The following is a 24,731-nucleotide window of genomic DNA, read 5'->3' as shown; positions in this document are numbered from 1 at the left end:
TTTCCATAGAATCTGTCTTAAGAAAAGTGCATTAAAAAGTTCAGCTTTGACTTGAATTTACTATACAGGATTGAGAGTAATAATTGAAAAAGACCTACACTAGAACAGCTGAAGAAAATTTATTTTCCTTATCACTGTTGTCCTTAATTTAAGTTGAAACGCAGCAGAATGACGTGTTGTGGAATCCACATAACACATACATGAAAAAAATGAGTAAAACTAGATTTTTAAACCAATTATTTCAAGAGTTTGTGTTAGCATATCTTTGTTGCTCTTTGACTCATTTTGCCAGTTCATTATCACCAGGCCTTTTTTAATTGAGCACTGTACAAAGAGAATAAAAGATAGTCCCTATTTCAAAAAAATGGCAATCCCATTTTCTAGAATAAATTTAAACTCATTCTTTATTCCATTAGAGATCCAATTGTACAAAGTAATGATTACAAGACATCTTAACTGACTTGATAGTCTGTATTTTAAAGGCCTAATTTTTCAGAAGTATAGCATTAGCAGCTGTTATGAAACCTGTGTCTCTGGTAGGAAAATTGAACTTTAAAAATACTAATGATTAATGCATTATTTGGAATTTTACAGTGAATGAGCTTCAGAAATTCACTAGGTAACTAAAGAAACAATAACGTCATTAGAGAAATACTTTATTGATGAATTATACTTGCTGAAAAAAAATTCGATTATCATAAAGGTTCTGGCTTCTATGTTTTGGAAGCAAATGCTTATTCTGCAATTTAAATAGAATTGTGTTTCCAAATTATGTTTCCTGAATTGGAACTTCTTTAACTATTTAAATAGTAAATATAAATGAATCAGAAAGTAGAACATAATGCAGCTATTGAGAAAGAAGAATAACCTCGCTTTTTTATGCCAGAATGAAACCTTCACTGTTCTATGACCTGAGCTAGTTTTTCTAGCTAGCACAGAAATTCTTGTTTATCCCTGCAGATTGACCATGGAATAAATAAAGGTATTGAAACTCAGAACAGTAACAACCTAAGGGCAGCATATGTATACCCAAACCTTTGTTAAAAAAATAGTTTGTTAACCTGACATATTAGACTGTAGTTTTAAAGGGCTTCTGCAAGAGCCACATATGTTTCTTGAATGTGAAGAAACTAGGAAAATGTTGTTTGAGAAAATAGGATTTGAATAATGAAAAAGCAGTTATTATGAACTGTGTTGTTCTGGGTGCCTTGCTGAAGTTAGGAGGATTTATACTTAAAATGTGTCACGCACAGATTGTCTTACCATGCAGCTATTGCAATTTATTAGATTAAAGCAGGTGTCAGTATACTTGTGCTCTCTTTTTTACCCTACGAAAATATCTGCATTTTTTTGTCGCATGCTATAACTGCTTCCATTAATTTTGGAGGACCATTTTCAAACACTGGTGTGAATCTGTGGTTTGTTTGTCCAAGCCTTTATACATAGAGGCATCTAGGAATTGAAGGGACTGTAGAAGTGATGTTGTACTTCGTCATAGTTTCTTCTCAAACTTTAATTTGGATGCAATAATTACATATGAACAGAAACAATGGCTGTGTGTTTTCCTTCATTTTTCACTGTAAATGTTTTATAAAAGTATTCTGATTAATAAACCTGTGAATGGAAAGCAGCTGTAACAGTAAAGAGCTGGGATAAATTCTAAGCATATGTATCCATAGCATAGGGATATTTTCAGTGACTTTACTAGTTCCTGTCTTACTATCATGGACATTGTTTTCTCGTTAGTCATTACTATTCTTCTGTGCATCCCCTTTTTATAGCTTATTTATGTACATCATTGCCCTTTGCACACATTTTTACTGCAAAGGGGAGAAAAACATCCCCCAGGGGGAAAGGTTCAGCATGCTAAATGGTTGAGCCTGTGGCTTTTAGACAGAATGCTGGTTCAAACTAGGTAAAAAGGCTACTTAGGTCATTTTCTGTCATTAGATGAAAAAGGAGAGTCATTTTAAATCAGTACCAGATGTATGTGTACTAAATGAACCTTAAGTTTCTAATTGGAGCTCTCGTAAAGCAGTAATAGAAGTGGCAAATTACAAACAAAATGTTCTTGTTTACATTAGTGTAACTTTAAAACTTCAGCCAAAAACCTTAATAAATGTGCTGTTATACTAAAAATGGAATTCAATGTCTATTCAACATTCAACAAAATTAATCTCTAGTGTAACTTCAGCAATTTAACTGGAATTCTAGCAGGAATGGAGTTGGCATTGTATGAACAGCTGAGTGTATATGTATGTGTAGATGTGTGTATGTGTGTGCGTGTGTTTCTGTGGGTTTACTTAAATGTTTCACTGGCCTTGCAGCAGAAAGATGGATTCACTTAAGAGACCCCAAAATTAAAGATCAGATAAAAAAGGGAAAGCGACTGTATGAGTGCTGGTAACATATGCCTTCTTTCAGGCTGCATAATTCATACACAGTAATATTACTGCAACACTTAGCTCAATTGCAACTCCTCATTATTTTATCCTTCAGTATTTATTCCTATGTTTGATGCCTCATGAAATTACTGTTAATGTGTTTATATAAGGGCAGATCTGACACAAGTGGGAAGAATTTAATTTCCTACTCATTCCTTCCTGCTGATGTGTCCTCTTCCCCTGGTAGAAGTGGCAAGTGTAAATAGTTAATTTGCTTCAATTATGAGCCTGTCCTGCTAAATTAGAAGCAGCAGGAATATGAAGAGCCAGAATTATACTTATGAGGCAGCTGACAAATCCTCTGAGCTTACAAAATCAAATCATTTACTCCTCATTGGTGCTCAAAGACTCACTAGATGAAAGCTGCAGTTTATTCTTTAAAATCTGATGGAACTTGGATTGTATGTTACCAATGCTTAAGTAAATTGAAGTCCTCGTGCATTAGTGTCAATGATTCTGATGCTGTTAGCATTTTCATTATAACGCACGAGCTTTCAAGGGTTTCTATTTTGGTCACTGAAAATAGCCCAGACTGATTTGATCATGAAAAATAGCTCAGCATGTTTTATAAGTTTCTTTTGTTGGGAAAGAACTGTGAAGTTTTATCAACAGATTATGCAATGCTGGGATGAATCAGGTAGATTAGGAGGAGAAGCTTTAAAAGTAGTGCTTGTCGATACTTCTTGTCTGGCATGATGACTTAGGTATAGCATAACTTCTGGCATAACACCAAAGCTTCTCAAAATTGATCTCAGACTGACGTTTCAAGAGGCTTGGCTCATCCTGGCCTGCAAGGACACGTAACCTCCCGCAAGGCACTGTGCTGTGTTACTTGATGTCACTTAATACAAATGATCTTAACTCATGGGTGGAAGAACCATAGTGCGTCCATTGCAAGCTCTTGCACTTGGGGTGCCCAGTGTAAGGGCCATGGACAGCTGCAGATGTAGAGATAGATCCAAAGGATGTGCAGATCAAGTTCAAGTAGTCAATAGCATTTTGGGAACATAAATTTACAGGTTTTTTTTTTTTTTTTTTATTTATGCTCATATACTCATGCAGATGTTTGTTTATCTGCTTCTTGTTCCACCCATAATAATAACCTTTTTGTAAAAATTATTATAATGTCTATGCTAATGAAGTAATCTCCAAGGAATAACTGAGACACTTGTAAAAGGATGAGAATGTACCTTCAGTTTGGCAGATAAACAACCACACAACATTTAAATTTACCTTAGTTTTATTTTCCTAAATGAGAATAGGAAGCAAAGGCACATCTTTGTGTGCATACTCCCAAAGTGAATTACAAACAAAAAGGATTCAGGAATAGGCATAACAAAAACTAGCCTTATGCCTTCCCTCCCAACTACTTGTGCTGTCAAAGTTGCTCTTAACTTTGTTGCACCTTTGGCTTGTTTGGAAGCTCCACTGTTGTTTTTTTTTTCAACAGATTTCTGTATTGAAACATCTATCCTGAAACTGCTCTGTGCATTCGGGTTGTGAAACCTCCACACACAAAAGAAGTTCACTAAAACAGCTGGTGTATCTTACTCTGTTTAGAGTAAATCAGCCTGTATTCGTGCTCAGTCCTTCTAGCAGGTTGGTCATCCCCAGCCTCCCAGGAGCCCGGAAGCAGTGGGGAACATTAAACCATTAAGCCCCCACTGCCATGGGGGTGGATTTCTATCCCCCCTTTGCTACTTACAACAGACACAACACATGGCCTTGGATTTGTGAACATTGGCTGTAGCTGCACTTCACCTTCTTGTTGTATTTGAAAAGAGCTGAGCCCAAAGGATCCTGGATTCCAAGTATTGCTGCCGCAATGTTCCTAAATAATAGCCTTAATTTTTTACATCCTTCTTACCCACCCTTTATGCATATATTTGAGCTTGATGGGAACATAGCTTTGAATTGTCTGTGTACACAACTGGACTTAGGCCCAATTATTATGCTCCGTTTGGGCTCAGACCCATTTATAAAAAAGAATAGCAGCAGGTGCAAATAATCACCAAATAAATTGTGTGTTTAGTGTCGTTTGTTTTGTGTCCAACTTTTATCTCACGTGCTTCTGATGAAATAAACACTCTCCTGTAAGTTGCAAGCATCAAGACTGAAAGGTCACATTTAGTCCTGACATAAATGGCTGCAAAATCCAGTGAGCTCCATAGAGTTTCAGTGTTTGTGCGAAAGTTGACTTTGGCCTGTGATCTTTAACCTGCATGCCAGAAAGACTGAATTATTTCCCCTAAGCCTCTAATATGTCATCAGTGTCATTTTCATGATCTGCAGTCTAAGAGACTGCTGAGCCATAAAGCTAGCTCTGGGCCTCTTTTTGTTACTGTGTGTACCTAGATTAAAAATCAAATGGTAACGTATTTCAGTATCCATTAAGCAATTCTGAGGATTTTTTTCTGACTGCTGTGGGAATATCTCTCTCCATATTTTAGAAGAATGTGTGCAGTTCCAAGTGCCTTTGCTTCAAAATCAAAAGATTAAAACTAGAGATATGTCTCCCACTTGGAAAAAATACAAGTTTTCTCTGTGAGCCTAGGTGTGTAGGGCTAGGAACGACAATCTGAATGTGGAATTTAATTCTGGATTGCAACTTACCATATTTTCTCAGATACCATTCCTGTAACTGTAGCCTGTGAAAATGACACTCCCATGGGTAATAACATTGCAGAGACCAAAAAGTCGAAATCAGTCATGTTACTTTTTTATTTGTTTTTGCATATACTATTTTTTTAGATTTATGGAACACTTCCATCAAAACAAATGTAGGCATTTTTACATCTTTTTAAAAAGACAAATATAATTTGCTTGGAAGCCAGAGCTCTAAGGAGATACCCACAAGATAAACTGAAAATTTCCCCTTCTTTTTCATCCTTTCTAGCTATTTAGGCAGAGTCAAGGAAATAGTATGGTTCTTTGTAATTTGCTTTGTCAGCTAGGAGGCACAAAGCTTTTTCATACACAAACTATGTAAGTCATCTTCTAAGAGCATCAGTCAGTTCCATTCACTAACTCTGACTCTCTGATATCAGAGAGGACTGTAGTAAGTTGTTCCTTCTTCCATTCGAACCTGATATTAAAAGCCAAGGGCGTTTTTGCAGATATTCATGTTCTGTTCCCCTGAAGGAAGAAGGGTGTAAAGCCACACTGGACAATGTAGGGCTCCTGCTGTAGTGTTTGTTGTTATATGTTGATAGTCCTCCAGAAGCAAGTAGTGAGGAAGTTCATTGGGAAAAGATGGCTAACCAGAATAAAAATTTGGCTCATGGCAGTGCAGGTATATTTCCATTATATATATCAGCAATGAGTTTCATATCATCCAACACACAGAATAGCGCAGGAGACACAAAGCCTGCCTGAAGGAATTTGTGATCTAGGAAGACAAGAATTATGCAACAACTAAAACATATAAAGGAAAACATAACCAGAAGTTGGCATCATAAAATAGAAGTGCAGATATTCTACTGTGGTTTTGATTTGGTAAATCTGCCGTTGTGGCTAACCATATAATCCACGACACATCTCCAAGGGAAACACTGGGGCAGCCAGATTAAGGATGTTTATTGCTATCAATAGAGTTCAACCCTCAGTATAGCTACAGCATGTGTATGATCAGCCTAAGGAACTGGACCTAAAAGATGCCAGTGCAGAGGTCTGGGAACTGTTACAAGGCTGTTATTTTACCACTGGAGATCCAGGGCATTAATTTTCTCCAATGGCATTGTTCAAATGCTATCTTCTGTGCTTATATACACAAGGTGGAGTTTCATATTTCTTATGGAAAATGCCTTTTTCTGTATTCCTGCATGTTTTGCTTAATGGTGTAAGGGAACTTGAGGCCACCTTAGTGTACTTGGGAAGTGTAATTAGATAGTAAATTAAGAACCCATGTATTATGTTGTGTGAATTTGCATTTGTGAAGCACAGTAGGAAAAGAATGCCAACAGCTTCTATTTGTGGACAAATTAATGTAATTTTGGTGGTTTGGGGTTGCTCTAACAAGCTGAAGAGAATTGGAATAAATAAAGGCGACCCACCCTGCATATACAGAAATGATGTTTTTTCTGCCAACATTCAATTTCCACAACTTGGACAATGGAAAAAATAAAATACTGTGTAAGAAAAAAAAATCTGCAGCTGAAACAGAATGGGCCTTTACTGCCTGAATGACAATCAGTCAGCATTCAATTATAATGTTAATTGAATTAAAGCAAGCTAGGAATTACTTAATTCTGTACATATATGCTCTGTCAAGTTACTTATTTAACAATTGTTATTTGCTTGAGGGAGGAAAAGAAAATGTTCTCATATGAGAGATTTCTGAGATGTCAAAAATAGTATTAAATATTACCATTAGCCTCTATAGATAAAGAAAAGAACAGAAATAGGATTCTTGATACAGGAAAAATGGTAGATGTATTTTTAGAAATTACGTGTTTCAGAATTTGGCGCTGTCTTAAGTACAAAATACAATAGAGGTTCATCCATTTTCTAGAGCACACTTGAATGATGATACAAGCCCTTTTCCTCCCCCAAAGCACCATAAGGACGGAACTCTGTTAATGTTACTACAACACAAAACCATTTAAGCTAGAGGGCTGAAAATTCTTGCAGCTGTGGGAAAAAAAAAAAAAAAAAAAGGAAAAAAAAAAGGAAAATAAAGAGGTTGGGAAGGGCAGCTGACTTGCTTCTACCTGTATTAGGTACAAATGCTAAGGACACTCCCTGCTTGCTCTGCTTTTATTAGCACCTAATACAAGTCCAGTCTAACACAACTCAGTGTATTGATACCCGTTGCAAGGGCCATATTTATTTGCATTTATATGCAAAGAAGAATACTGGCTGCCTGGTTATTCATGAAAATGAACAACTCCCAAGACAGGCAAAATGTACTAATTTTTATAATAAGCCAGAAATAATGAGAATTTCCAAAACTAATGTGAAGATCATCAACCCATTCATATTTTGCCTAAACAATGGCCATCTTGAAAAGAACAGCAACATTAAGATATTGCCCTACAGGCAAGTAAACCTGCAAGCACTATTCTGGACAACGCAAGCCAAGAAAGCAAGCTAGGGTCATGCCATCCAGCAAGAACATTTTTACCATAAAGACCTTATTTGGCATAATTAATGTCAACATTGCAAAGGAAAACATAGTGTTCATTTGATTATTACTGCCTCACCAGAGGACTCAAGAAAAGAGGGCAATACTTCGTATGAAGTACTGATGTTTTAGTTGGAGCACTGCAGAATTGTTGTTAGCTTCGTATTACTGAGTTAACCTCAAACAATATGATTATTTGAGGGAAAAGTCAGGTCCCAGGGGACTCTTTCAGTATGCTGTGACTGTAAGTGCACAGCGGGAGCGTATATTTTTTATATTTATGTAATACAAAATAAAACTCAATGTGGAAGTAGTAGATACATGATCTTTTGAAGATCATTATTCTGTGTAAAGTTCTTTGTTCAGCTGTGTTTTTTAAACTGGCTATCAGAGCGATGCAGAGGGATTGCAATATAAAAAGCAGTCAAACTTAGTCTTTGTTCTGTAGGTCAAGCTAAATTCATTGTAGCAGCAAGAGCAGATTGTTGACTAATTTTTTATTCATTTACAAAGCAAACTGTACATTTCCTTAATAATCACAAGTGATTACAAGTTAAAAAGCAAATTGCTGCTATTTTTTTGTACAAAACAATAGGAGTTCAGCCAACACTATATATTTATCTTAATCTGGAGAAATTACAAGAGGGCACAGATACAGTTGCACAGCTAAAACCAATTTCTTTTCCTCTCTATGTTTACAGTTTTAGAAGCCTAAGACTTCAATGTTTCCATTGAGATCTTTTGCTTCCCTGGGAAGAATAATCTTTAATCCTTTTAGGCAGTTTTACCAGACCATATCTGAGAATTGTTCCTGCAAGCAGAACATTGGTGAAACAAAAAACATTTTTGGCCAGCATGTTCTATGAAAAAAATTTAAATTTGTGTATTTTTTAAGCTTTTCTCTACAAAATGGAAGGCTAGGAATTAATCCTGCTTAATTACAAGGGTAGGTCCAAAATCTATCCTTTCAGGAAAACAAACAAACAAACAAAAAAAAGAACATGATAGTATTTGCCAAGAGAAATTCTGGCCTGTTCCTGAACTTGCCACTGTCATTGCTAACAGCAAGTCATTAGCTGAGCTGCCCAGGTCAGAAACTCATTCTCCTCTTGAGAACTTTCAACCCTGTGTACACTTCTATAACATCATATTACTGCAATGCGAGGAGGTCCTGCCATGCCCTGCAGATAATCTTTGATCTTGAAATTTGGGCAAAATTGAAGTGACTCTCAAGGCTTTTTAATTTATTATGAGATTATGTGCATGCCACATTTAAAATAATTTGGTGAGTTGAGAGAAATGTGCAGAAATAGATCTGTGCTCCTGAGAAGTTAATTAGAATGATATGGGATCAAGACTGGGATAATGACTCGCATTTGTTATCCTTAGCAGTTCCATGAAGCTTCTTTGACTGCCTGCACCAGTTTTTCCAGGGAAGAGAGAAAGCTGCTTGGTTGATCTCTGTGGTGCCATCATTTCCTACTTCATTTATCTCATGTGTCCTTGAGAGCATTCTTTTCTTCCCCAGAGAACTTTAACTGGTATCACAAGTAGAAGCCAGTGGAGAGGCCCACACTGTCCCTAAGTGTCCTATTTACAAGCATGCTGTGCACTTAACTTCGAAGAATTAAACCTGAGATGGTACGAATGATAGTGTTTTTTCAGTACTGCTGAGTAGTTAAAGGGTGTTTCACACTTGAAACAGTATTTTCATTAAAATATTTGGTGTTTATTATTTCACTCTTTAAAATACATGAGGAGAAAAGGATGTTTACTTAGAAAGACTTTATGAAGATGCATGAGACACACCTGTGATGTATAAAAACAAAACCAGATTAATTTACCAATGTGACGCTCTTTGTTTTTAGGTATACAAAAAGAAAACTGAAGCTGCCAAAAAGGAATATCTGAAGCAGTTAGCTGCCTACAGAGCAAGTCTTGTATCCAAGGTAACACACAATATATAAATGTATACATGTATATAGCGACATATTGCAAAGCATTTTCAGCATTTTTATTGTGCTGAGAGCACTGTGGTACTTAGTGCAAATAGCCTTGTTTGTTATCACCTTAAAATTAGGACATCTATTCTCTGTGCTAATGTTCAATAAATTCAGTAATCTTTCCATGAACAGATATTCTTTCCCTTCTGATTGTATTGACAGCACTCCTCCAGGCTGGGAGTATCATTGCAGTCAAAGGAAATCCCAGTAAAAAGACCATGCCATTGTCTTATTTGGCATGCCAAATAAAACACAAATGTGCCATGCAGGCAGTCATCATTCTACCTATGAGGGAAAAACTACATCATACACAAAATGCCTTTTTTTTGTTTGTTTTTCTTTAAGAATTTTTTTTTTCCTTTCTAATCACAATACCCAAAAAGTCAAGCTCAGCTCACATAGCACCTTTTCATATGAGACTGTGTGTTTTATATCCCGCAACAAGATTTACATGAGCAGAGCATAGGCCACCATAGGGCTCTTGCAGTGGAACACGTGCATATCCCCAGCACGCGTTAGCAGCACCTTTTTATGTTACAGAGTCACAGAATGGCTTGGGTTGAAAGAGACCTTAAAGATCATCTAATCCCAACCCCCTGCCATGGAAACGGCTGCCTCCTACCAGCTGAGCTGCCCCGTGTAACATGGCCTTGAACTCCTCCAGAGACGTGGCACCCACAGCTTCTCTGTTCAGCCTGTGCCAGGGCCTCACTACCCTACTACTACTGTATATATATATACACTCAAACATTCTTGGTGCCCATTATTTTATAAAAGGCTGATTATAACTTGTAATAAACTTTTTTTGCAGTGTGGCAATGTAAAAGAACAACTTCAGAAGTGTTGCAGTTAGATTGAAAACAAATCTGGATATACTTTGTTCCTTCATAATTAAACTTGATTTTAGACTTACAAATGACATTATGAAGGACTAGTATACACGACATGAGTAGAGCTTTTTCTTAGTTTTAAATGTTTGGAGAGGTTATTGCCGCATTCTGCTTCTCTGTATATTACCTGAATTTTTGCACATTTTCAGTGAAATTGAATTATCCATGCAAAGAGCTTTTGTGTGTATTTCTACATTATCTTAGTATTTGCTAAGGGTTTGTGCTGAATTTAAATAAGGCTGGTATCCCATTCATTTTTTTTAAGACATACCTTAAACATCTTAAATGTAAATATAGAAAAACTTAGATTTTTGTTTTCTATTATTTGGGTGGAAAAAAATTATGGCATTTTCTGAGGTTTGTTTTTAGGGAAAAAAATTTAAAGATTGCTGATCTGTTCAATGCGTGAAGCCATTTGTGCATATGTTTAAATTTGTTGTTAGCCAGAAAAGCACTGAAGCATTTTCTTAACTTTTAAGCAATTATTTAAATTCTGCCCATAATGTAATGTTTTCCTCTAGTGTGGAAAGTATCAAAATGTAAACTTAATGAAGCTGAGTACTAATTACTTTCTCTCATGAACACGCTCAATGAATCCAGCAGATCTGCCATGTAACTAAAGCAACTCCATTTTGGAATATGGATGTAAAATACTCAGATGTAATATTATATCAGTATATTCTAAATTATCATTATTAAATATTTATACAGTACCAGAAGAGTTTTAGTTTTTAAAATATGCATATAATCATGAAGAAATAGATATAATATATTATTAAGATTGTTTGGAGTCCATCTGCTCTTTTTTATGTGTTACATTATCATCCATAAAAGCTATACTTAGAGAATGTTATTAATATTACAAGACCTCAATCTCAAAAGTTAAGACACACCAGAAGTAATACACCTTCTCCAAAAATGCTCTAATATAATATTAATGATTTGCTCACATAGTTTGTTTTATGTGCTGTACCTCACTCTTTGGGTCACACTTCATACACTTACATAGAGTCATAGAATCATAAAATCACAAAGGTTGGAAAAGACCTCCAAGATCATTCAGTCCAGCTGCCACCTATCATCAGTATTTCCCAAGAAACCATGTCCCTGAGTACAACATCTAAATGTTTTTACATGAAGGTGTTCACTCTGGGAGCCCCCATGTTGTGTTTACTGCATATTGCTTATCCTTGCTTCTTTATAGGATTTTTTGTTCCTCTCGGTCCAGCAGCATTTTAGTATTAAAAAAAATATATTCATCTCAGTAATATTCTGGAGCTTGAAGTTTATATTGTCCACATTCTCAAACACAGCTAAAGCACTGTGAAATCAAATTTTGAGTCATTGTTAGTGTCCTGCCTGGGACATCTGAAACTTTATTTGTCATGGTATGCAAGCAATATGACACCTTCTGTGTTCAGAGTTCCAGTAACTTCAGAGTCAGCTGGCTGGCAACTATGAGATATTAAATGATGTTTCACAGTACATCTGTTTGATATGCAGATGATGGGAGTTACCCAACTATGAAACTTTCTTCGTCCTCCCTCACAGAGTGCTCTGCCCATGGGGAGCGGCAGGGACTGTTGACTTCTCCTGTCTCTACTTCAAGTTTCCTGTCTCTGGCTCAGTGCGTGCTTCATTTTGCCCAAAGCAGTAGCCCTACCAATTTGCTATTTTTTTAGCTCTATTCTGCAACTTTTTTTTCATGAATTACTGCCAGTTTTTAAAGAACCAGTGAGTATAGGATTTGTATATGTGTATGTGTTTTTCTGCATTTATTTGCAAGATCATTTTTTCCTGAAAAGCAAAAGACTGGGCATAAGCCATGCTGAAGTTGAATTCAGTGCATCCCTATTAGCCATCTGAGCTGCTACAACATTCAGACTATGAATTTGTAGGGTAAACCTACAATGCGGTAAACCTTTTGCCAGGAGATTTCTGAGCCTCAGAGTGATAGCAAAATAATGAAATTCAGTAATAAAATTCAGTGACATTGTTTTCTGTCCTGGGCCCTAAGGTGAAAGTGGGATATTGGCTGTGTTCTTTGATGTTCTTTGATAACTGAAAAGAATGGAAGTGTCTCCAACAACTTCAAAGTAGGAGTGCCAGCCCATCTCTAATACATTTTGAAATACTTTTGTGATGTCTTTATAAAATAGAGCTATCACCCAGTAAAAAAAAAACCATAGAATTGTGTAAATATGTCAGCTAAGCATTAATCCACATGTAATTAATCAGTGTATTTCCTGTATTTTTCTCCTGTTTTATAAAGACTTTAATTAATGAGTCTGTAGTTGAGATTGTTCATGTGAGGAGGAATTGATATGTAAAGTTAAAATTACATTACAAAGCATTGTATCTTCTGCTATGCAGATTGCCATATTGCGTATAGTACTGACTAAGCCTTTGCATTGTAAACGAGTGTCTTTATATTTGCCCTTAGTTGCAACTTTTAGTACTATTCAGGTCCAGAAATGCAATCTCTGGTATCTGGTAATTTGTACAGCATTACATAAAATGCTGTGAATTGCAATTTTACTTTTTCATAAAACAAGCACTTTTTCTGGCTAAACCAGCCTTTTTTCTGGCTGACATTAGAGTTTTTGCTGCATCTTTCAAGTATATATATTTAATACAAATATATACAAGTATATGTTAAACATGTTTCTATATTATATGCATACATCTATGTACATTTATTAAAAATATAGGCATAAAATGTATTTAATATGCATAGTACATATGTTGACTATAGTAGCAGGAGTTTAATGATTTAAATAATACAAATATGATTCCTTTTCCCTGTTTAGTTCTCCCTGGCTAAATGAATTTTTTAATTCTTTACTGTACAGTGTCACAGTTTAATGCAGACACATTTTAACAGCAGGGAGAATAAAATTCAAATTCCAAATACTCAAGTGTATTTAGAAAGTGTCACAGCAGTATTCTCACATGACATTGCAACAAACACAATGACATTTTTCAGTTTTGTGGACAGCGCAAATCCTTTGGATGTGTAATATTTCTCCTTAAAGTATATGGCACACTTAGCTTTCCTAGCTCACCACTTTGCAATTACTTTTCATTAAAAAAATAAAGGTAGTATCTAATAAGACTGGCATTGGCATAATGTCTTTAGCACGGCAATTTGTAAGCAGAGATTTTCCAGGCACCCAGAATGTCAGTGTTACATGTGTAGTGTTTAGAATAATCAATCACTGCAACAGTCTCTCCAGGCATGTGGTAGATTCCCTGTCATGGGAGGTTTTCAAGCTGCGGCTGCTCAGAGTGCTAGATAATCTCATCTGGGCTCCCTCTTTCCTTGAAAGCTTGGACCCTATGATCTTTTGAGATCCCTTCAATTGATCTTTAATTCTATAATTCTGTGATTGAATAGCCTAAGAAGGTCTTAAAGACCTTTTGGGACTGCAGTGAGTACATATGGAGAAGATCGAACTAGTTGTATAAAGTAAAATCTGCATCCAGATGTGGAGTCTTTCGTACGGGAGAGACAAAGGCCTGTTGGAGTGCATACAGAGAAGGGCCACAAGAATGATCCAAGGGATGGAACACCTCTCTTATAAGAACAGGCTGAGAGAGGTGGGGCTGTTCAGCCTGAGGAAGAGAAGGCTGCGAGGTGAGCTGATAGCAACTTTGCAGTATCTAAAGGGGAACTAGAGGAAAGAAAGATACAGACTCTTTTGCAGGGTGATAGAACAAGGGGAAATGGTTTCAAGCTTAAAGAAGATAGGTTTATGTTAGATTTAGGTTAGATACAAGGAAAAAGTGTTTTCAAGTAAGGGTGGTGAGGCACTGGCACAGGTTGCCCAGAGATGTGGTGGATGCCCTATCACTGGAGACTTTCAGGACGAGGCTGGATCAGACCCTGGGCAATATGTCAGCTCTCCCAGACTGTGCTTCACCCCACTCCTAATTAAATGTGAATGTATAGCTGTGCTCCCTCCATTATTTACTTTCTGTGGCCCAATTAGTCTCAAATTCTTTTTTGCATAGAGGACAAGCTTCAAATGTAGGGAAGCACAATATCCAGCTCTCTCCTCCTTGAAAGAAGCAGCTGCCAGGGTTTAGGACATTTGTTTTGGAAATACAGTACTGAGTATCTCTTGAGAGAATAGAGGAGTGACCTGTTGTGTCTGCTGGTCAGAGCTTTAATCAGCTGGCTATTGTATAAGAAGAGCAGCAACCGTTCTGTTGCTGGTGAAGGCACCTTCTTTCTGCTTTCTGAGACAGCAGTTGCCTGTATTTTATCTAGCCCCAGTATATACAGGTGTTCTGGAATTTTGGAAAACAGTTTAGGTTGCTCTCAGTGAAAGCAACATGGAAAGAATAAAGAAAATACATGGCTGTGTTTGATGAATGGGCTTTGTTTTATTTTGCTTGTAGGTATTAAAGTGCTGCAAGGTAACTGGCAATGCTTCCATTAAAACAAAACAGAAAAAAAATCAGAACAATGACATGCATCTACAGCTTTTTCTTTTGTCCATTAAACATGGACAAACTAGCTGGGAATGCTATGATGCAAGGCTGTTATGGGAGAAGCTTCATGTTTCTGTGATACTTCAGTCTCCGTTTCTGGAGTTATTATGACATAAGCAGATATTTTCAAAGAATCACAAATAAAATCATGTACGTGCATGTATGTGATGTATTAGAATATATGATGTGAACGTATTTATTGATACAAAAAATTATCTAATCTGATAATAGCACAAATCAAATCAACTTCTTGTCTAGGAAAGAAAGCAACTATCTACCACAGCTGGAAAAGAAGAACAAAGTATATTTAAGATAATGCCATGAATTGTATTCGAGAGTAAATCATGCAAAGCTTTACAATCAGCATTGCAAAAGCCCAGCAATGCTTTTGCATCATTTCAGCCCCAAATGGCAAAAATTTCTTGAGTCTTTCAGAAACCATGTGTTGATCTGTGGAGCAATGGTGTTTGTTGTTAAAGTGAATTAATAAAACTAAGTTTCACTATTAGCCTAGTGCTTCCATTTTGGGAATTAAAACATTTGTATCAAATTAAAGTTGCATATCCTTTATCACGTGTATCCAGGTTACATTCATAAAACATCCATTTTTACTTACATACCCTGAATGAATCCATGACAATCCCCTGCAGATGATGACAAAATATATATTTAGTTTTGAAGATGTTCTTCTGAGCCAACTCAGCTAATTATAGATGACAACTCATGGCTTACTCTTTTGTTCTGAAACATCAGGAATGTGTCAAAATCTTCTGAACTCTCCAGAGTCACCAGTATTATTGCAGTAGGTGACTGGAATTAACAAAATATGAAACATCATTTTCTAAGAGCCTCTTGTGACTTAAGTGGGGAAGCAGCTGTATTATAAATATGCATATGAATTCTCTGCCGGAGTGAATAGAGTTAAGTGAAAGGGATCTCTGAAGTAGTGAGAGAGCTAAGCAGGAAGGAGAGAGCAGTACCAGAGAGAAGTCATTCCTTCGTAAACAGCTTCACAGTGGTATTAATCAAATGGCTGAGCTCATGTAGGTTAAAAGAAAGGATTCTTCTCAAGGACAGGCTTAGGATTGGAGGTGACCTAAAATGCCAAAAACATTACAAACAGACAGGATTGTGTGAACACAGAAAAGCTGAGAATAAACAATTCAAGATGTTCCTTCCACCAAAGAGACAGCAAAGACAACAGATGCAAAGTTAGCTTAGGTAAGCTTTGTAGAAGCTGCATAAATATTCAGCCAATTTCCTTCCATCTACCCCTTTAGTGTCATGGTACAGAAGATAACTCATTTAAAGCTGAGTCAGGCCTATCTAAGTGATCACAACTTACAAAGCCTGGACCTTGCTGGTAACAGCTGTTGTAATCACTGCTTATATCAGAATGGTAACCTTCATTCTGGTCACAGAGTCCAAAAATTGTTGAATTTCTCTCCATGGCTTAAGAATGGACACCAGTCACTAGATGTGCTCACGGCAGTCTCATGTACAGGGATAGTATCTCAGCAACATTGGTTCATAACATGTACTCATTTAAAACCTGAATCGAGTTAAATCTTTTCCAACATTTGCAACACTCATATGGTACATGTTCATTGCCTGTGTAGAGGGGATGCCAAAGCCAGAGCACCTGTTTCTCATTTAAAATAAAGCCATGTTACACCATTTTGACTATGTAAAAAAATCTTCTGAGGTTGGAATAAGTTATGTTTGCCAACAAAGAAAGCTACTAACATTGGTAGAAAGTTTGTACTAGCCATATTGACCGTAAGGCTCATGTCTTTGCCCTTGAAGAGGTCTTTCAGCATATGTTTAAAGGACACCATAGACATTTGTAGTATCAGGAATGTTTACTGAGTGTGCACCAGCTCTGCAATCTTATGCATATTTTAATATAGAAGGGAGCTTAATTGCTGATGTTAATAAAGAAGTTTTTTTTTTATGTTTTGTATGCGAACATGTTTTGTATGCTGAAGTCATATTTCTCCAGCTTTGATAATTTGATTCTTTAGCTGTTTCTATGAAACCAGCTGAATAAGAAAAAAATAACATTTTTCAGTGTTTTTTATTTGTGATAGTACTGACTTCTTGATTTTGTATCTCAGCAATATCAGTTTAGCACTGCTTATTGGAAGGAAATTATTGCAAAAGTATTTCTTTAACTCCCATATTTTATGGTATTACTTGTTAGAGTAGGGTAAGAATGCTGAATATGTATACTTAACTTATGATGTTCATATATGTGTATGTGTACTTATATATGGTTCTATTTCCTAGCAACTTTCCTATCAATGACTGCATTAACATATTGAAAAGGCAAACTAACATATGTGTAGCCACTCATAGTTTCTAGATGTACTTCTGAATAAATGTTGTTAGGAAGCAGTACTCATCAACTGGGTATTAGTCTCTGTTAGCCAGGTACTTCGTGGCTTTCATAGAAGATGATATGAGGATCCAAACACTAAAACCATGTTGGGCTCTGATCCATATTCCATTACGTTTAATAGATTTTCCATTATTTTAAGTACTCCAAGGAAAAGGCCTCCAAAGAAAATACTGCTGTCTTAAAATATGTCCTAACTTTACTTTCAATCACATGGAGGTTGTCTATGTTCCAACAAAAGTGGGAATAGAAGAGCCAATGGTAGCCAAAAGGTAGCCACAAATTAGGAAATCAAAGCCTATCTGTCTGTCTCAACTACTGTTTTGCTTCCCAGAAATACAGCTGATGATTTAAAGTACAACCATAGACTTTTCAAAGTGGAAGTAAAATAATGTCCCAAAGGAAACTATGGAGTTTCCAGGCTAGCATCACAAGGTTGATGCTGTTTCTTTGATACGTCAGGCTGAACATGATGCCTGTGTCAATGGTTATTTCTCAGTTGCAGGAATGGGCTGGCAATTTGGGGGTGAGGCACTCAGTGTAGTTTTGCTTTTAAGGAAGTAACTTCTCCCCTGTTCCTTAATTCAGTCTATGATTAGAAGGACCATGAGTCTCATCATAGCTCTATTTAGGAAAGAACAGCACAACTGAATGAGCAATATTTAACCCCTTAACCAAATTCAACTCTTACTTTTGGTAGATATGAACATGGAATTTTGACACACAATAGAAGAGTAGAAAGTGGATGGAAAAGTTTGTTTTGCCCTAGGATTGGAAGGAAGGATGTAATTTTCACTTTTTGTAATATAGTCAACACTCAATACTGTCTGTGACTAATATAATTCATCTGTATCATCTCACATTTCTTTGAAAATATGATGCAAGTAGAATTGTTTTATATGCTGAAGATCACTCACCAAGGCTTTCCACAAAATTGCCAGTATTTTTAATTAATATAATTAAATTAATTACCATGAAATATACAGCACTGTTTCTTTTATTTCCTTCCTTTTCCTGTTTCTCTTCACTTTGATTCCCTTTCTGATGGACTTTCAAAATGTTCTTCCATCTTTTTCTTTGGATTTCAGTAAAACAATAGATTGTTGTGTAAAAAAGAAATTTTTCTGTAGTGCCTACAAAGCAGTCATACTTTTTCTATAGTGTTCAATAGCCTTGGCCTACCTACCTTGCCTTCAGTTTTGATTTTTTTATTTTTTTAAATTTAGACAACAGTATTAAATGATGTGAGATGGAGAAGCAGAACCATAAGAAACCTTACACATAGCATATAAAGAACTGGAAAGATTTAGAGCAAAGCTCTAAAGCAGAGAGCATGTGGAAGCTGCTCAAAGAGTGTAAAGAACTGTCAAGAGAAGTTAGTCTGCGGTCCTGAAGTATAGTCATTAATGTATGTGTACCTCTTCCTACTATTAACTAAATATAATATTCTGTCACCCTCTAGTGGTGGGTCTACAAAAAATAATTCTGATGGTAGTGATAAAAGAGTTTTTCATTGTGTCCGGTAGAAGACATTGTCAGAAGTAGGAAATATTAGACTTCCTTCTTTGATGGCCATGTGTATTGATTAGTAACTACATGTATCTATAAATAAGTGTATCTAGCAACCTAATTAAATAAGCAAATTGTCTGTGCTGTCTTTAAGCAGGTTGCCCAAAGAAGGCTTTTAAAAATGATTTCCCAGCTCTTCCTCTTGGATAAGGCAAGATCAAATGGACTGAATGCCAGCCTGCAAAGTTAGGGAGCATGATTTTGTATTTGAAGCCCATAAAGCCCATACTGGCTTATTACATTTCCTCTTTCTTACTTCCTATCTTTGCTCGTAATAAAAGTGCTGCCATTGTCTAAGACTGTATGATGCTGTACTGGACAGATGCAATGCCTATTCAAACCTATAAAAGCAGTAATTTTGCCTGAAATAGTAGTGTGGCTTATGCATCATAAATTCCTCTTGATATATTTGATGGTAAAGCAATACAACAAAATCAAAATTTTTGACAGCGCTTATACCATTAGCTTCAGCTGGACTTACAAAACCTGGGGTTTCTAACCCAGCCTTAGAAAAAGCTGAAAGTGTACTATGCTGAAAAATAGCTATAATGGGTTCATTTATCAAGATTCCCGGTTACTGATAATATTGATGTGCTTTAGACTAACATTGGACAATTCGGCATCAGATCACATATGATTTAAAGCAGCCTGAGTAACAGCAAAATACTTGGTCTGAAACTCAAGTGTTGTGCTTCCCTCTGGATCAGAAGATAGTGAAATACACAGAAAGCTAACTGACAACTTGACCCAACTGGAACTGCCCTTCTCATCACTTTGCAGATACTCTTCTCAGAGGTAAAGCAAGTATTATTTATCTCTGGCCCGAGACCGTACAACTCCTCTTAACATAATCTGGGATTTCAACTATTATGCACTACTAAGTATCCAGTTCCTCTGTAATTTTATCAGTATGGGTCATGTATTTCATCACTTATGTGTGAACTCGGTATTGCCCAATAATTAAATTGGTTCACTGTGTCTTTGTTAAGGAGGTGTATGGCAGCAACTTTGTAGTCACAAGTGAAACGTAGGTGCATATAGTACATATCAGTGTGTCACAAAGTGTGCTGCTAAGGCTTTGTGATACCTCCTCACCGGGAGGAACTATTTAACCAAGCTGACCTTAGGAACTGTAAGAGAAGTTGCCCCTGCTCAGAGCAGGCAGAGTCCTCCATCTACACTGTGGAAAGGCAGAGTGTTTTCACGTGGGAGTGATGCACTCAGTAAAACAAGTTTATCAAGAAAAAACATAGCACACATCTCCTGTAATATGTAAAGAGCCCAGCACAATGAATGGGAGGGTCCTGTCTACACATCTGGTTAGCTAACTTTTGGAAGCTCTGAAATTTTGGCAAACCTGCCAGGTTCTGTCCCCACACTTACAAGATCGTCTTACAAATTTAAGTGGGAAGAGAGGGGGAAAAAGTGCTTTTCATATCATCATGAACGTTAGCTTAGTATTTTAGGACTAATACCAAAAAAAAAAAAAAAAAAAAAAAAACAGATTGTGTACTGATTTTCAAGTTTTATCTTTTACTATCTGTATTTTTTTTATGTCTGCATCACAACACTGTGAAAGTTCATATAATACATACCACAGATGTGTACACTAACATGTGAGCAGAGCCAGGCAGATCCACAGAGGCAAAGATTTGCATTTGTTTTAGAGTATACATTTAATTTTCCTTAGATTGCTGGAGAAAATAAGTGGGGTTTTTTGCTAATGGAACTGCAGTTTTACATAGGAAAAATGAAGTTATCTTTTTCGTCTTTATCATCACATGTAATGAACCAGTTTCAGTGTAGGTGGATTGTTGATGGTGCTACATCCTTCAGAATACAAATAGACTTTTTTCGACTGCACTGACCCTGGAATGCTGAGAGTAACATGAAACTTACTCTGACTTGTAAACTGAGCAAACATGACATGGAGGTCACCAAATAAGGGCATATATGCATCTTTCAGCCCTTGTTTTGACAAAGTGACTTCCTTCTCCAAAGGGACATTTCTGCCATTTTTTTTCCATCGTGTTTCACCTTTCACTGGCTATTAATCCCAATTTGCTTTACTGCAAATTATGATTCCCACCATAAATACATGGGAGTTAATTCTTAAATTTTCTCATCATTTATTTGCGCACACAGAATTAGCACTGAGAAGATGTAAGAAAATTACAGTATGGAAAACAACAAATTGGGAGCAAATCAGATATAACAATATGTGTATATTAAAAATTAGAGTATTCATAAAATGCATACCCATTAATGGAAAATTTTTATTACTACGAGCCTTAAAAAATCAGAAAAGACTATGAATTTTTTGAAACTGTGCATTTTCTATTATTCTATGCAACATTCTTCAAACTGTGGTAAGATAGTTTTCCTCTGTCTAATGAAGTCTAACATTTATTTAGACATCAGTTAAAACTGGATTTTAAGAACTTTATGAACCCGATTTATGGAGGAAGTTTTGCTAAAAAGTAATGTTATTCAGAATTTTCCTTTTTTTTCTGCATGCATGACTTATGAAACGTACTTCATACAGGTCTAGATAGATAACAAAGAATACTTCACAATAAGAGCAACTAGTACATTTATTCAGTGCAGAAGAACAACTGCATGAGCCTCTTCATAGTGTGAGATGTCCACTGATAAACCAGTATTAGCAGTTGTCAATGCCTATGGTAAAGGACACTGAAATTCTTACCCCTGCAGATAGGAAAATGAGGCACTGAGCAGGGAAATCATATGTCAAAGATCAGTGCAGACTTTTGCCAGTACCCACCCTCTTGAGTCTGTTTTCAACTAGGCCAGCAAATCTGAGAACAATAGTAATGAATTTCATGTGAGTAAATGTGACAGGCTTGGTTTTCTTTGTTGTGTAATTTATTAGGTCAGTGATGCCAGTTCCAAGTTTTGAAAAAGCAGAATGTCAGGGTAGATCAGGAAGCAGGGGTCTAACCTCTCTTTTCATGATGCTGAAGGAAAATGTTTAAGGTAATAGTAATCAATGTTGGTCTAGCATGATAACCAAACTCCAGGGCAGGGACATTTTGATTGTCCAGGTAAGTGTTTCCCTATGGTGAGATTCTTTAAAAACTAAAGTTCTCTGCTATCCTACATTTACAGAACACTGATGCTGGCAGATACTCCTTTCCTTCAATCTACTCTAAAAATTATTGAGAGAGGTGTGCAAAGATCCATCTGCACAGTCGAGCCTGTAGGTAGGTGAACAGCAGCATTTTGTGGCTTCTAAATATTGTCTGTTTCTCATTTTTTCTACCAGAGCTACAGTGAGCCTGTTGATGTCAAAGCCTCCCCACAGCCTCAGATGATGAATTCAAAGCAGTCAGTGTTTCATGGGTCTGCCCAGACTCACTCTGCACTGTACCTCAGCTCCCACTACCACCAACAACCAGGAATGAATCCTCACATCACTGCTATGCATGCCAATATCCCCAGGAACATAGCACCCAAGCCCAACAACCAAATGCCAGTGACTGTTTCCATAGCAAACATGGCTGTGTCCCCACCACCACCTCTTCAGATCAGCCCTCCTCTGCACCAGCATCTCAACATCCAGCAACACCAGCCAATTTCAATGCAGCAGTCCATTGGAAACCAGCTACCGATGCAGGTCCAGTCTGCTTTGCATTCACCTACAATGCAGCAAGTAAGTTTGAATTTTTCAGCTGTCTGGGGAATTGGGGAGCTTTACTTATACAAAGTTCCAAAACTGTGGTTTTGCAGTCTAAGGGTTTGGTCTTTCAAAGATGAGAGGAAATGAATGAGTTTACGTAGGTGATGGGAAGCATCAGCTGAACTGCTTGTGCTAGCAATGACATTCATCATGTTTGTGTTTCCCTGACCAATTCAGGTGACATCCTCTAAATAGGAGTGTGGATCCATCTGCAAATCTAAAATTATATTGAAATAAAAGTGAAATCTTAAGACTATGGAAAACACCTTGCAAACAAAGGGCAGGTATATCTAGAAAATGTGCACACATTACTGTAGTATGTACTAGTATCTTTTGCTGAATGTGACTGAAACAGTCGGACTTTGAAGGTTGTGTTATATATGTTAAATTAAATGATCATGTGTAAGAGCCTGAGGCCTCCTGAACAGGACCAATGTGGAGAAGGGCCACAAAGGTGATCAGAGGACTGGAGCATCCATCCTATGAAGACAGGCTGCGGGAATTGGACTTATTCAGCCTGGATAAGAAAGGACTCTGGAGAGATCTCACTGTGGCCTTTCAGTACTTGAAGGGAGCTTACAGACAGGAGAGGGACCAACTTTTTACATGGTCTGATAGAGAGGACAAGAGGATTGGCTTTAAACTAAAAGAGGAGAGATTTAGATTAGATGTTAGGAAGAAATTATTTACTCAGAGGGTGGTAAGGCACATACATAGGCTGCCCAGAGAGATTGTAGATTCCCCATCCCTGGAAGCATTCAAGGCCAGGTTGGCTGGCTGGGCAGCCTGAGCTGGTGGGTGGTAGCCCTGTCTGTGGTAAAGGGTTGGAACTAGATGATATTTCCGGACCCCTTCAATCTAAGCCATTCTATGATTCTGTGTCTTCTCCAGAATTGCCAGTAGGTACAATTTACAGAACATAATTAAAAATCTGTCCTTAATTATTGTATGAATAGTACAGTAATGACTAGTGAAAGATGTAATGCAGATATCAAATACTCTTAAGGGTTATATACACACACAGCATACATCATCATAATTATATGAATTCAAACATTTTGGAGTTATTCCAAATCATTTTATACCACAAGAAAGGTAAGATAATATGAATCTTCTGATGTTGTACTTTACCAAGTTACATGCTTATAGCATATGGTGTGTATGTCAGTTGTTTCAGAGGACTTTCACTCATCTGTGAAATGTGCTGTTTGCAACTGAGTTACGTCTATCTTGAGAGAGAACACAAGACAATAGTTGTAGAAAACAGGTGTATAGAAGTAAATCTGTAGACCTACTCTATGCTACGTTTTGCTTTACTAAGTGCAAGTACAGTGAAGTGAGAAATACTGTACCTCTGTGTTCCTGCTTCCCACTGTTAAATTCATGAAAGGTTAGCTATAATATTTTGGCTGACTGATAATGCTTAGTCAGAAAGTCTGATCCTTATAACAGAGAATCCACAGTGAGATATTTTTGAGCTTCACTCAAGGTGAAAGGTGCTTATTACCTGCTGAAATGTCACACTGGCAATCTTAATTACATTTATCTTAAGCACTATGAAACATCTGCAGTTTATAAGTCAGCTTATATATCTTATGGCCCTGCTTCTGTTTCATGGTACTACACTTTTGAGCTCTGGAAAATCTATGTAATTTCACTTTAGAATATTTGTACTATGTGTCTCATATTCTTTTATTTTGGAAGGGGCATAAAACAGTTTACACTATTGATAAATTGAGTTTAAATATAGAATCCAGTTCCTTTAAAGAATGATACTGCAAAGACAAAGCAAAAGCTACGTTAAATTTTAAAGCATGAAGTGTACTACCATCACTATAATTTCCCTCATGTTGCAATGATGATACCCTTTCTAGTTTCTCAGGTATGATTTTTTCTAGTCAAGAAATGGTAAAAAACATTGTACCCGTGAATTTGTACTGCATTAGAGTACTAAAGACAAGAAATTATAAGTTGAAAGTAATGGCATCCTTTGGACTCAAATGCCAAGAACTTCACATCTCCACTCTGCTTGAAATTGAGCAAACACTCTGCTGATCACAGAGCATGTAAACAACGCAAAAAGATAATGGAAAAGACAAGTGAGCTCT

The 24,731-nt window shown here is 36.7% G+C and overlaps 1 protein-coding gene across 3 annotated transcripts in view; it reads left to right on the top strand.

Moving 5' to 3' along the window:
* TOX (thymocyte selection associated high mobility group box) overlaps window positions 1-24,731 on the top strand; it is a 221,473-nt gene that overhangs the window by 186,504 nt on the left and 10,238 nt on the right. For all 3 annotated transcript variants that reach the window (XM_085221160.1, XM_085221159.1, XM_085221161.1), the window contains 2 exons: window positions 9,435-9,515; window positions 22,210-22,596. In XM_085221160.1, the coding sequence (XP_085077286.1) occupies window positions 9,435-9,515; window positions 22,210-22,596 (468 nt within the window). The remainder of the gene's footprint in view (window positions 1-9,434; window positions 9,516-22,209; window positions 22,597-24,731) is intronic.

The sequence above is a fragment of the Meleagris gallopavo genome, chromosome 3 (assembly GCF_905368555.1).
Source record: "Meleagris gallopavo chromosome 3, MGAL_WU_HG_1.1, whole genome shotgun sequence".
Classification (NCBI taxonomy): domain Eukaryota; kingdom Metazoa; phylum Chordata; class Aves; order Galliformes; family Phasianidae; genus Meleagris; species Meleagris gallopavo.
Note: the sequence above shows the minus strand (reverse complement) of the source record. Positions and strands in the feature narration are given on the sequence as shown.